Raw genomic sequence first — 13,526 nt, forward strand, 5'->3', positions numbered from 1 at the left:
TAATCTTTAGTATCCAAACTACGTACAATATTGAAAATGAGGTCGTGATTGAACTTACCCAATACCTAAAGTCTGTCCCACAACAAAGCCTGCTGCAGTGAATGGAGCATACGACAAAGCCACTGTGCCTCGGATCTTCTTTGGCGCACTCTCACCAAGATACATGGGGTTGATGTTCATTCCCACACCTCAGGTATAAAAGGAAAATAATGTTACACAAGGCGCAGATACTGAGCCCGAGAGAACTGGGCATTTCCGTTTACTTTTATTTCTAGTTCTCCCCGAGTAAGACTTTGAATTGTTTAGGTCCATCTATAAACCTCTTCAACAAAGCATTGGTTTACAAGTTGTTTCGTTTAGTTTAGAGGCACAGTGTGGAAACAGGCTCTTCGGCCCATCGAGCCCATGCCGACCAACGATCACCCGTACATTAGTTCTATCCTCCACACTAGGGAGAATTTACAGAAGCCAATTATCCTACAAGCCTGCACGTCTTTGGGGAGCGAGAGGAAACTGGAATACCCCGAGAAAACCCACGTGGACAGCGCTCGTAGTCAGGATCGAACCCGGGTGTCCAGCGCTGTGCGGCAGTAACTTTACCGCTGCATCCTGTCCCATTTGTGTCAGCTTTTGTAAAACAACTGCACTTCATTTGATCCTTTCTTCCCTGTGCTCCACGGATGCCACTGTAAAAGAATGTGGATCCTCAAGGCAAGTGTGAATGTTGAGTGACTTGCATGAGGGGAAAGAGATCTCAGGCCAGTCCAACCTAGTTTTCAGCTGATGTCTGGGGAGGTCCCGTCGCCAAGTTTCACAAGGAAGTGAACTTGATTGAGGACAAACCACCCCCCCCCCCCCCCCAACATAATTTCGCCCCTTCATCCTGAGCTAAAGTGCCTTCGATGACTTTTAAGTTTGAAAGTGCCATATAAACAAAGGTACATTGTCCTACACCTCATCAAGAAAGACACAGGGTCACTACAGCTGAGAAGTCTGACAAAGTTCACAGCCAGATGTTTCCTCAAATTGATGGAAGCCATTCAACCCATCAAGTCCATGCTAGCTCTCAGAGTAATCCCATCAATTCCATTGCCTCACTGATATCTCCATCACGTGTCTATTAACTCCCTCCGATCCTCCCGTCACCCACCTGCGTGAGAAATAACGTGTCACAGCCAATTATCCAACAGGTCTTTGAGGGGAACCAGAACACTGGAGGAACCCATGCAGTCAGAGGAAGAACGTGCAAACTCCACACAGAATGCACTAGAGGTTGGGGTTCAACTTGGGTCACTGGAACCGTGAGGCAGCAGCACTACCTGCTGTGCCGCCTAGCCACCCGTTTAATATCCTTAACTGAGGTAGGCTACAAATCAGCCAAAACAAGGTGGCACAGTGGCGTAGCGCTAGAGATGCTGCCTTACTGACCCCGCATTCGATCCCGACTCCGGGTGCTGTCTGTGTGGAGTTTGGGCTTTCTCCCTATGACCGCGTGGGTTTTCTCCGGGTGCTCTGGTTTCCTCCCACACCAAAGACGTGCAGGTTTTTGGCTTTTGTAAATTGCTCCTGGTGTGTAGGATGCAAAAAAGGGATAACATCGAACTAGTGGGAATGGGTGATTGATGGTCAGCATTGACTCAGTGGGCTAAAGTGCCTGTTTCCACACTGTACCTCTAAGATCTAAAATCACAGCAGTGTACCCAAATTCTATGAACAACTTAATTAAATTACCACAAACGTTATTCAAAGTTAAGATTTGAATAACTTTCAATGGCCTGTGAGCAAATTGTGTCTCATTCACAGTTCTATATCAACCTATAACATCAGTGCACCTTTCCTTTAATTATATGATGTGAATGAAAATTTAATTTCCCAAAACAAAAAGATACCTGAGTTTATGCCAGAAAAGAATCTCCCAATTAAAATCATTTCAAAGGATTTGGCCATTTTGCTCAGGCCCATCAGCAAAGCACCAACGAGTACAAAGACATTGCTCAGCAGCAATGAATTCCTCCTGAGAGAAAAGAAATGGAAGTCAGACAGTGAGATGTGTTAGCAGTGCTACCATGTTACAGACTTACAACAACAGGCCAGTTCCACTGTGTGCTTCTGGAATCTGGAACTCTCTGCCACAGAAGGTAGTTGAGGCCAGTTCATTGGCTATATTTAAGAGGGAGTTAGATGTGGCCCTTGTGGCAAAAGGGATCAGGGGGTATAGAGAGAAGGCAGGTACAGGATACTGAGTTGGATGATCAGCCATGATCATATTGAATGGCGGTGCAGGCTCGAAGGGCTGAATGGCCTACTCCTGCACCTATTTTCTATGTTTCTATGTTTCTTAGCACTAGTTTAGTTTCATTTGGAGACTAGATTAGAAACATAGAAACATAGCAGCATAGAAACAGGCCCTTCGGCCCACCAAGTCCGTGCCGACCAGCAATCCCCCCACACTAACACTATCCTACTCACATTAGGGACAATTTACAATTTTACCAAAGCCAATTCGCCTACAAACCTTCATGCCTTTGGAGTGTGGGTGGAAACTGGAGAAATCCCACGCAGCTCACGGGGGTAATGTACAGACTCCGTATAGGGTCTCTGGCGCTGCGAGGCAGCAACTCTACCGTTGTGCCACCATGATGCTCTTCATTACTAGTTTACTGGTTCATTCATTAGAAACAAACTATTCTTTGGGAACAGCTATCAGTGGGTGAGAATATAGGTCACTTTAATCAAATCCTCTGAGGCCAATTTTAATTCCCAAAAGCAGATGGTTTAGGGCTGGGTGAGACATTAACCTGTATAAGATTTCTAATGCAAGCCCAGCCGCCCTGAACTTTGTGTCCTTTTTTATGTAAACCAGCATCTGGTTTCTACTGCCCTGGATTGTCTGGATCTAACTTGAATGGGTGTAGAAAGGAGAAACAGGCTACCAACCCACTTCAAGGAAAGGGGTTACTTTAGTCTTTACTTTAGAGATATAGCATGGAAACAGACCCTTCGGCCCACTGAGTCTGCGTCAACCAGTGATCACCCCGTACACTAGCACCAACCTACACACTAGGGACAATTTACAATTTGCAGAAGCCAATTAAACTACAAACCAGTGCACCTTATTTTTTGGAGTGTGGGAGTAAATCAAAGCACCTGGTGAAAACCCATGCAGTCACAGGGAGAGCGTGCAAACTCCGTACAGACAGCACCCATAGTCAGGATCGAACCCTGATCTCTGGTAGTGTTGTTTAAGTATTTTACTGAGGCTGCATGCCTCAAGTTTAACTTGCCAACATTCCTCCCGTGGTTCATACCTTCCAAAGGTTATGGCCATGGGTCCAGCAATAACTGCACCGAGCAACCCTCCAACAGAGAAGGCAGTGACGATGATGGTCCATAGCAGAGTGATGACACCATTTTCCAGCGGTCTGCCATAACGCTCAATCCAAGTTTCATTGAGGAACTTTTGAATAAACTAGAAATTTGAGGGGAAAAAAGCAGAGTACAGATTTACCGTTGTTTCTGCAAATACATCGGCATCAACCAACTGCTTCAGGTTGACTAGAGGTCCGAACTCACAATTGTTGGTGCGTTGATGATTGTCAGGTTCAAGCCGTACTGGAAGGTGCCACCAATACAGGCAGCAAAGATGGTCAGCAAAAGACCCCTGATCTGCAGCTGTAGGGACAACAAGAACATAGAAACAATTACTTTCCAGTTGGCTTAACCCAGTTGTAGCAACAGCTATACTCAAAGACCTTCACAAACATTACTGGCAAAACGCAACATACCAGGTGATTTGTGCTGCTCCATTTTTAGTATTCCCAAGTTTGCAATTGATCAAATTTTTCAGTCCACCTTACTAGTCTTTGTATATCTTACCAGCAACCATAAATGACCACACATACTTTACAAAATGAAAAGTTGAGGCAGGTACTATAACGACATTTAGGACATTTGGACGGGTGTGAGGTGTCGCATTTTTGGTAAGTTAAACCAGGCCAGGACATACACATTAAGTGAGAGCAAAGCCCTGGAGAGCATTACACAATAGAGATCTAGGAGTATAGGTACATACCATCGTAGTTCATCTGAGACTGAGTCGTTTCCTGGATTAACACTCCAGCCACACACTCACGAACCAAACAGAAAGTACAGCAGACTTCCTGTGTATATGAAAATGGAAATATACACAATAACAATCTTTATTTGCTCATAGTAGCCCAATTCCTTGCCTTTCACCAAATTTATAAAACACAGATTTACAAGGATTTAATAGGACAAGTAACTTTTTAATGGAGCAGTGGTGGTTGGATTTAGAGAATGATTTACAGACACAAGGGCTCAGTGCAGCGTGTATTAAATGCGGAAATTATGAAGGTTCAAATATCCAAAGATGAAAGAGCTGGGAGATATAGACATAAATATTTACAGATAGAGGCAACAGAACAGCCATATAGAAACTTGAAAACTTAGATTTTAAGCGAAAGTCAAAGTGTTATTGAACTAAGAGTCAATTTAAATCTATGAGCTTAGGACTTAAACAGTGCAAGTTTGGCTTAGGGGCAGCAGGTTTGTGACAAGTTCAGGGTTATGGAAGGCAGGCTGGTCAGGAGAACCCGGGTTCGATCCTGACTACAAGTCTGTACGGAGCTAGTACATTCTCTCCGTGACTTGCGTGGGTTTCCTCCCACACTCCAAAGACGTACAGGTTTGTAGGTTCATTGGCTTGGCAAATTGTAAATTGTCCCTAGTGTGTGTGTGTGTGTAGGATAGTGTTAATGTGTGGGGATCGCTGGTCGGCATGGACGCGGTGGGCCAAAGGGCCTGTTTCCCTGCTGTATCTCCAAACTAAACTAAACAACCGAGGAGTTCCTTATATGTTTTTCAATATGCATCACAGTGATAGAATCAGTGGTAAATCATAACAGCAAACTCCAGAACACACAACTATTTAGCATTTGCAGCTTTCCTAACATGAATTTAGATGCAATCCACTCAAAGGATTGTTAGAATGAATGCGTTCAAGTTTATTTAAAAAAATTACATTAAGTCATTGTCAGGACTTGTGAACTGGCAGTGTAACATTCATGTCAACATTTAAAAACAAGACCACCAGTAAAATCATACTGCATGGAAATAAGTTCATAAGTGAAAGGGGCAGAATTAGGATATTCGGCCCATCAATGGCTGATCTATCTTTTCCTCTTTTGACCCCATTCTCCTGCCTTCTCCCCACAATCGCTGACATCCGTACTTATCAAGAATTTATCTTTCTCTGCTTTGAAAATATCCACTGACTTGGCCTCCTCCACAGCCTTCTGTGGTAATGAATTCCACAGATTCATTGCATTTCAATATGAAATCAGAATTTCATATTGAAAACTGGTTGTTCACAGTTGGCTGTTAAATTTTGTTTAGATGCGCCGGTGGAGCCGAACAACTATCACAGTGTTCGAATACTGGAACTCGAGGAATCTGATGAATGGAGACTGAGCAAACATCACGGTCAATGCACATTCCAGCCGCTCCCGTTTATCTCAGTGAAGATATAAACCTTCAGTGAGATAAACAGGGGAGCGGCTGGAATGTGCATTGACCGTGATGTTTGCTCAGTCTCCATTCATCAGATTCCTCGAGTTCCAGTATTCGAACACTGTGATAGTTGTTCGGCTCCACTGACGCATCTAAACAAAATTTAACAGCCAACTGTGAATCTTTAAATTAAGATAACTTTTAAGTCTGTGGTCAAATAGATTTTGAGTTGACACCCTATAAACTAAAGTTGTTTTAAATGCAGTACATGGTGTCAATAACACAACCTGACACCAACTGATTAAAAATGCTGCAGTAACTCAGCGGGTCAGGCAGCATCTCTGGAGAAAAAGAATAGGTGACGTTTCGGGTCGAGACCCTTCATCAGAAACACTGAGTCTGATGAAGGGTCTCGACCCGAAACGTCACCTATTCCTTTTCTCCCAAGATGTTGCCTGACCCGCTGAGTTACTGCAGCATTATGTATCTATCTATCTTTGGTGTAAAACAGCATCTGCAGTTTCATTCTTACACCAACTGATTAAACAGTTAGTTTTATTGTTCCATTTGAAGTTGCTACACGTTAGTGTAGAAATTACAGTTATAAACACTAATCCAGATAATAGGCATATCCAATTTCAATGTTAGGGAGTGAACAAGGTCTCAGCCAAGCCAACACGGGCTCATATCTTTGCGGAGGAGCTCCTCACATTGATCTCCCATGAAGGGTCTGGGCTGCTGTTCCATTCTCAACGACTAAACCATTGCAAATAATATGTAAAAAGTGAGATTTTCCAGCAGTAACCAATTTTCACCGATGACATTTATAAGGATTGATATAAGCATGAGCAGATCAAGATATCCTCCAGACATGATTTTCAGGTTTCATTCAGGTGCACTTTGATCTATGAATCTCCAATGATTAGCAAGAGTAATTACTGTAAGGTAATTACTGTAAACCACTGCTGGCGAGAATTTGACTGGTATTTAAAAATAACTTTAAAAAGAGCTTTGCGAACTTTCTGAAACTTCGAAAGGAAAGTAAGAAGACTGAAAGGCAATGGATGGAGCATGTCACAAGAAATGCATGCAGCTGCCAGGATGCCCCCAATATGCAGTCGGTTTCTTTTCTAACATCGGGAAACATTTGTTGACAGTATTGCATTGCTGGAAACTCTAAATACAGAGATGTTAAAAGACAAATCAACAGACTATTAGAGCGCTGGACTGGAGTCCAAGTGGATAGAAACTGAATGGCAGAGCATGTCAAACAATAAAATGACTTATTTCTGTTCTCATAATCTTTAGTTTAGTTCCGAGATACATCACGAAAACAGGCCCTTCGGCCCATTAACACTATCCTACACATGTTATACACATGTGCAGATAGCTATTAATGACTATGATATAGTTGGGATCACGGAGACATGGCTCCAGGGTGACCAAGGCTGGGAGCTGAACATCCAGGGATATTCAATATTCAGGAGGGATAGAGAGAAAGGAAAAGGAGGTGGGGTAGCGTTGCTGATTAGAGAGGAGATTAACGCAATGGAAAGGAAGGACATTAGTTTGCAGGATGTGGAATCGGTATGGGTAGAGCTGCGAAACACTAAGGGGCAGAAAACGCTGGTGGGTGTTGTGTACAGGCCACCTAACAGTAGTAGTGAAGTTGGAGATGGTATCAAACAGGAAATTAGAAATGCGTGCGACAAAGGCAAAACCGTTATAATGGGTGACTTCAATCTACATATAGTTTGGGTGAATCAAATTGGCAGGGGTGCTGAGGAAGAGGATTTTTTGGAATGTATGCGGGATAGTTATCTAAATCAACATGTAGAGGAACCAACGAGAGAGCAGGCTATTTTAGACTGGGTATTGAGTAATGAGGAAGGGTTAGTTAGCAGTCTTGTTGTACGTGCCCCCTTGGGCAAGAGTGACCATAATATGGTTAAGTTCTTCATTAGGATGGAGAGTGACATTGTTAATTCAGAAACAATGGTTCTGAACTTAAAGAAAGGTAACTTTGAGGGTATGAGACATGAATTGGCCAAGATTGACTGGCAATTAATTCTAAAAGGGTTGACGGTGGATATGCAATGGAAGACATTTAAAGACTGCATGGATGAACTACAAAAATTGTTCATCCCAGTTTGGCAAAAGAATAAATCAGGGAAGGTAGTGCATCCGTGGGTAACAAGGGAAATCAGGGATAGTATCAAAGCGAAGGATGATGCGTACAAATTAGCCAGAAAAAGCAGCATACCGGAGGACTGGGAGAAATTCAGAGACCAGCAGAGGAGGACAAAGGGCTTAATTAGGAAAGGAAAAATAGATTATGAAAGAAAACTGGCAGGGAACATAAAAACTGACTGCAAAAGTTTTTATAGATATGTGAAAAGAAAGAGATTAGTTAAAACAAATGTAGGTCCCTTGCAGTCAGAAACGGGTGAGTTGATCATGGGGAACAAGGATATGGCGGACCAATTGAATAACTACTTTGGTTCCGTCTTCACTAAGGAAGACATAAATAATCTGCCGGAAATAGCAGGGGACCGCGGGTCAAAGGAGTTGGAGGAATTGAGTGAAATCCAGGTTAGCCGGGAAGTGGTGTTGGGTAAATTAAATGGATTAAAGGCCGATAAATCCCCTGGGCCAGATAGGCTGCATCCCAGAGTACTTAAGGAAGTAGCTCCAGAAATAGTGGATGCATTAGTAATAATCTTTCAAAACTCTTTAGATTCTGGAGTAGTTCCTGAGGATTGGCGGGTAGCAAACGTAACCCCACTTTTTAAGAAGGGAGGGAGAGAGAAAACGGGGAATTACAGACCAGTTAGTCTAACATCGGTAGTGGGGAAACTGCTAGAGTCAGTTATTAAAGATGGGATAGCAGCACATTTGGAAAGTGGTGAAATCATTGGACAAAGTCAGCATGGATTTACAAAAGGTAAATCATGTCTGACGAATCTTATAGAATTTTTCGAGGATGTAACTAGTAGCGTGGATAGGGGAGAACCAGTGGATGTGGTGTATCTGGACTTCCAAAAGGCTTTCGACAAGGTCCCACATAAGAGATTAGTTTACAAACTTAAAGCACACGGCATTGGGGGTTCAGTATTGATGTGGATAGAGAACTGGCTGGCAAACAGGAAGCAAAGAGTAGGAGTAAACGGGTCCTTTTCACAATGGCAGGCAGTGACAAGTGGGGTACCGCAAGGCTCAGTGCTGGGACCCCAGCTATTTACAATATATATTAATGATCTGGATGAGGGAATTGAAGGCAATATCTCCAAGTTTGCGGATGACACTAAGCTGGGGGGCAGTGTTAGCTGTGAGGAGGATGCTAGGAGACTGCAAGGTGACTTGGATAGGCTGGGTGAGTGGGCAAATGTTTGGCAGATGCAGTATAATGTGGATAAATGTGAGGTTATCCATTTTGGTGGCAAAAACAGGAAAGCAGACTATTATCTAAATGGTGGCCGACTAGGAAAAGGGGAGATGCAGCGAGACCTGGGTGTCATGGTACACCAGTCATTGAAAGTGGGCATGCAGGTGCAGCAGGCAGTGAAGAAAGCGAATGGTATGTTAGCTTTCATAGCAAAAGGATTTGAGTATAGGAGCAGGGAGGTTCTACTGCAGTTGTACAGGGTCTTGGTGAGACCACACCTGGAGTATTGCGTACAGTTTTGGTCTCCAAATCTGAGGAAGGACATTATTGCCATAGAGGGAGTGCAGAGAAGGTTCACCAGACTGATTCCTGGGATGTCAGGACTGTCTTATGAAGAAAGACTGGATAGACTTGGTTTATACTCTCTAGAATTTAGGAGATTGAGAGGGGATCTTATAGAAACTTACAAAATTCTTAAGGGGTTGGACAGGCTAGATGCAGGAAGATTGCTCCCGATGGACAAAATGCAATTATACCAAGCTAATAGGCCTACAAACTTGTATGACTTTCAAGTGTGGGTGGAAACCGGAGCACCTCGGTCACAGGGAGAACCATGTGGTGAGAAAAACTCACGTGGTCCAGGATCGAACCCGGATCTCTGGTGCTGCAAGGCAGCAACTCTACCGCTGCTCCATTGTACTGCTCCGTTTCATACACCTCAGAAAAAGCTTCCGATGAATTCCAACATACTTTCCCAGCGCCCGGGGCAAACCCAGGCAGGTCACTGGGAGAACGTACAAACTCCGTACAGACAAGCATCCATAGACAGGATCGAACTCGGATCTCTGGCGCTGTAAGGCAGCAACTCTACCGCTGCACCACTGTGCCTTCCAGGAAGGGTAACCTGTTCTGAGACTCAAGACAGCGTTTCCAGAGGGGGAACGATCAGGTCGGGTGATGGGAGACATCTGCAGCTTCCTTCAAGGAATCCCAGTCTCTGCTGCAGTGAGGCTTAGCAGTGGCTGTGACAGTAACCAGTGACTTGAAAAATAGCTTTGCCCACTTTCTGAAACTTTGAAAGGAAAGGAAGAAGACTGAAAGGCAATGCATGGAACAGATTACAAGAAATGTATGCAGCTGCCAGTGAGCTCCCAATATGTTTTTAACCTCTGTATCCTGTTGGTTGCCTGGCAAAGGCACGTCTAGGATTTCTCAGTAGTTAGAGCACAAGGCAGAGAAATAAAGTTCTCTGCCTCAGAGGGCGGTGGAGGCCGGTTCTCTGGATACTTTCAAGAGAGAGCTAGATAGGGCTCTTAAAGAGAGCGGAGTCAGGGGATATGGGAAGAAGGCAGGAACGGGGTACTGATTGGGGATGATCAGCCATGATCACATTGAATGGCGGTGCTGGCTCAAAGGGCCCAAAGGCCTTCTCCTGCACCTATTGTCTATTGTAATTACAGTAAGACTCCAATAGTATGCGTATGCACCCTTGAAACTCTAGTGGTGCTGGCTAACTTTCTGGACAAACAAACAATCTGTTGGGGGGGGAACTCAGCGGGCCCAGCAGTGTCTGTAGGTGGAAAGGTATGGTCAATGTTTCAGGCCAAAACCCTGCAGAGATAGACACGCAGTGCTGGAGTAACGCAGCTGGACATTTTTACGTGACGTTTTGGGTCGGGACTTTTCTTCAAACCAAAGTCTAAAGACGGCTCTCAGTGACTAGGCAGATTTGGGGTGCCGCAAAGCTCGGTGCTGGGCAGCTTACACCCCAGCGATATAAACATTGACTTCTCTAAGATAGACGCATCTATGGAGAGAAGGAATGGGTGACGTTTCGGGTTGAAAACCTTCTTCAGACTGGTTAGGGATAAGGGAAATGAGAGGAAAAGACGATGATGTAGAGAGATAAAGAACAATGAATGAAAGTATGAAAAAAAGTAACGATGATAAAGGAAACAGGCCATTGTTAACTGTGTGTTGGGTGAAAACGAGAACCATGGGTGGGGGTGGAATAGAGAGAGAGAGAGGGAATGCCGGGGCTACCTGAAGTTAGAGAATCAATATTCATAACACTGGGCAGTAAGCTGCCCAAGCGAAATATGAGATGCTGTTCCTCCAATTTACATTTAGCCTCACTCTGACAAGGTCCCTCGGTCAGAAAGGTCTGTGCAGGAATGGGAGGAGAATCAAAGTATCCGGCAACCGGGAGATCAGATAGGTTCAGGCGGACAGAGCGAAGGTGTTAAGCGAAACGATCGCCCAGTTTGGTCTCGCCGATGTATAAGAGTCCACATCCTGAACCACGGATACAGTAGATGAGGTTCATTCATTCATTCATCATCGTTGAAAACATTAGCGACGCAGTGGTGCTGGTTTCCAACGGGAACGGTGACGGACCCACCACACATCTCTGTCCTCCAGTTCCTGCGGACTTCCGCCACTGGAAGTATAGGATTTTGGTGTGTGTGCTTTATCATCATTCCTTACAATGCTACGTACGACAGTGATCTTAACTTCTACTGAAATGTGAATGGCAGTTGGCTCGTGGAAGCTCATCCGCCCTTTGACAGGTCTTATTTTTGGTCCACAGCCCCCTCAGTTAGACAGTTTAGACGCCGATTACCCGACCATGGAGCAGGTAGCACGGGATTACATGGTACCCGTGGTGGGGGGGGGGGGGGGGGAGTCCCCCCGACCTGACGAGGTTGGAAATTCAAATTAATTTTTTTTTAATTTTTATAATTTATATTTTTATTAGAAGCAGTGTACAGTAATATAAACCGCAGCATATGACAAAATACATTTGTTGTACATCTTCCATTTTAATTTTGACAAAAATGAAATAGAAAGAGAGAAAGAACAAGAAAGAGAGATAGTGAAAGAAATAGTGAATGTGTAAACCTCTAAACTACTAAAGAGTGTAGTCAAAGAGAGAATAAGTAAAAACATTTTTTTAAAAACGAAGAATAATACAAAAAAACACACCAAAACGTGTTGATATACCTGCTTCATTTCTCACCACACCCATTGGAAATTCAAAATAATTTGACATCACGTTCAGCACCGTCATTGTGGGCCAGAGGACCTGTTTCTGTGCCCGGGGTGGGGATGCATGGGGGTGGGGATGGAGGTGCCCGGCCTTCCCCGGGTGTGGAGAAGGAGGGTCCAGGACAGGCCCCATCCATCCCCTCAGTACCTGCGGCCTCAACCACACCGCTCAGCAAATCCCTGACCCATCCTTCACCTCACCTTGGTGCAGTCGCGCTTCCCTTGGCGTTATTCCGAAACGTCGCCCATCCTTCTCTCCAGAGACGCTGCCTGTCCCGCTGAGTTACTCCAGCATTTTGTGTCTTTATTTCGTTTTAAACCAGCATCTGCAGTTCCTTCCTGCTCGTTATTTGGTGAATGGGCGGTCTTGTCCAAAGATCCGCTATAGGATCTTTGGTCTTGTCTTGCTCTCCCTCGGGTCTCCAACTGATCCTCCGGGCGGCAGGGGGCGGTGTCGAGCAGGTGCTGCTGTGATCATCCGGGCGGCAGGGGGCGGTGTCGAGCGGGTGTTGCGGTGATCATCCGGGCGGCGGGGGGCGGTGTCGAGCGGGTGTTGCGGTGATCATCCGGGCGGCGGGGGGCGGTGTCGAGCGGGTGTTGCGGTGATCATCCGGGCGGCAGGGGCGGTGTCGAGCGGGTGTTGCGGTGATCATCCGGGCGGCAGGGGGCGGTGTCGAGCAGGCGCCGCCAAAGATTATAGAGGAGCTCTATATCCTCTATAATCTTCTATATCCTCTATAATCTTCTATATCCTCTATAATCTTTGGGCGCCGCTGTGATCCTCCAGGTGTCAGCGCCAAGTTAAGAGAAGGCCGGAGTTTGGCCGCTGGGCAAATGGGTCGAATTCCCTCCCCATGGGCTGGGAATGAGCCATTGGGAAAGCAGCGGCGAGTTGAATGTGTCTTGTGGCCCCCTCATGGTCCTGTCATGGGCTGGGCTGGGAGGAGGTGCCCATCTCCCATATGCAAGGTGTGACTCCAACAGTTGGGATGTTCTCTCATTGATGTCCATTTTTACAGGACTTCCTAATGGCACACCTTGGTCAAATGTGTAGGAAGGAACTGCAGATGCTGGTTTACACCGAAGTATTTTGTGTCTACCCTTGGTCAAATACTGCCTTGACATCAACGGCCGGCACCCTCACTCCTGTGTGTAGGAAGGAACTGCAGATGCTGGTTTATACCCAAGACAGACACAAAATGCTGGAGTAACTCAGCGGGACATGCAGCATCTCTGGAGAAAAGGAATGGGTGACAATGATTTTGGGTTGTGACCCTTCTTCAGACTGGGAGTCAGGGAGTCTGAAGAAGGGTCTCGACCTGGAAAGTCACCCATTCCATAATGGTAGTGTACGGGGTGATCGCTGGTTGGTGCGGACTCAGTGGACAGAAGGGCTTGTTTCTGCGCCGTATCTCGTATAAGGTCTAGTGTTTGTCCAGCCTATTGTGTACATGTCATTCAGCTTTTGCAACCCCAATTACTGTAGACCATTCCCAATGTCCCCAAGAATCTAATGCCCTCTTTCCTGCCCGTGTTTCTCTACACATAACTGCACCATTCTCCT

At 45.3% G+C, this 13,526-nt stretch overlaps 1 protein-coding gene across 4 annotated transcripts in view; it reads right to left on the reverse strand.

Moving 5' to 3' along the window:
* Nucleotides 1-12,305, reverse strand: part of LOC116987534 (solute carrier family 2, facilitated glucose transporter member 11-like) — a 38,525-nt gene extending 26,220 nt beyond the window's left edge. For 3 of the 4 annotated variants that reach the window (XR_004415733.1, XM_033043647.1, XM_033043644.1), the window contains exons 1-6: nt 12,164-12,305; nt 4,073-4,160; nt 3,574-3,672; nt 3,309-3,469; nt 1,890-2,014; nt 59-188 (exon numbers count right to left, since the gene is read on the reverse strand). Coding sequence is in view for 3 of the 4 variants with exons in the window: in XM_033043647.1 (XP_032899538.1) it covers nt 59-188; nt 1,890-2,014; nt 3,309-3,469; nt 3,574-3,672; nt 4,073-4,075 (518 nt within the window). In the remaining variant the exon portion in view is untranslated. Of the gene's footprint in view, nt 1-58; nt 189-1,889; nt 2,015-3,308; nt 3,470-3,573; nt 3,673-4,072; nt 4,161-4,353; nt 4,649-12,163 lie in introns of those variants that run through there. The other variant, XM_033043645.1, reaches the window with a different exon arrangement.
* Nucleotides 12,306-13,526: the final 1,221 nt, after the last annotated feature.

This window comes from Amblyraja radiata, chromosome 25 (assembly GCF_010909765.2).
Source record: "Amblyraja radiata isolate CabotCenter1 chromosome 25, sAmbRad1.1.pri, whole genome shotgun sequence".
Classification (NCBI taxonomy): Eukaryota; Metazoa; Chordata; class Chondrichthyes; order Rajiformes; family Rajidae; genus Amblyraja; species Amblyraja radiata.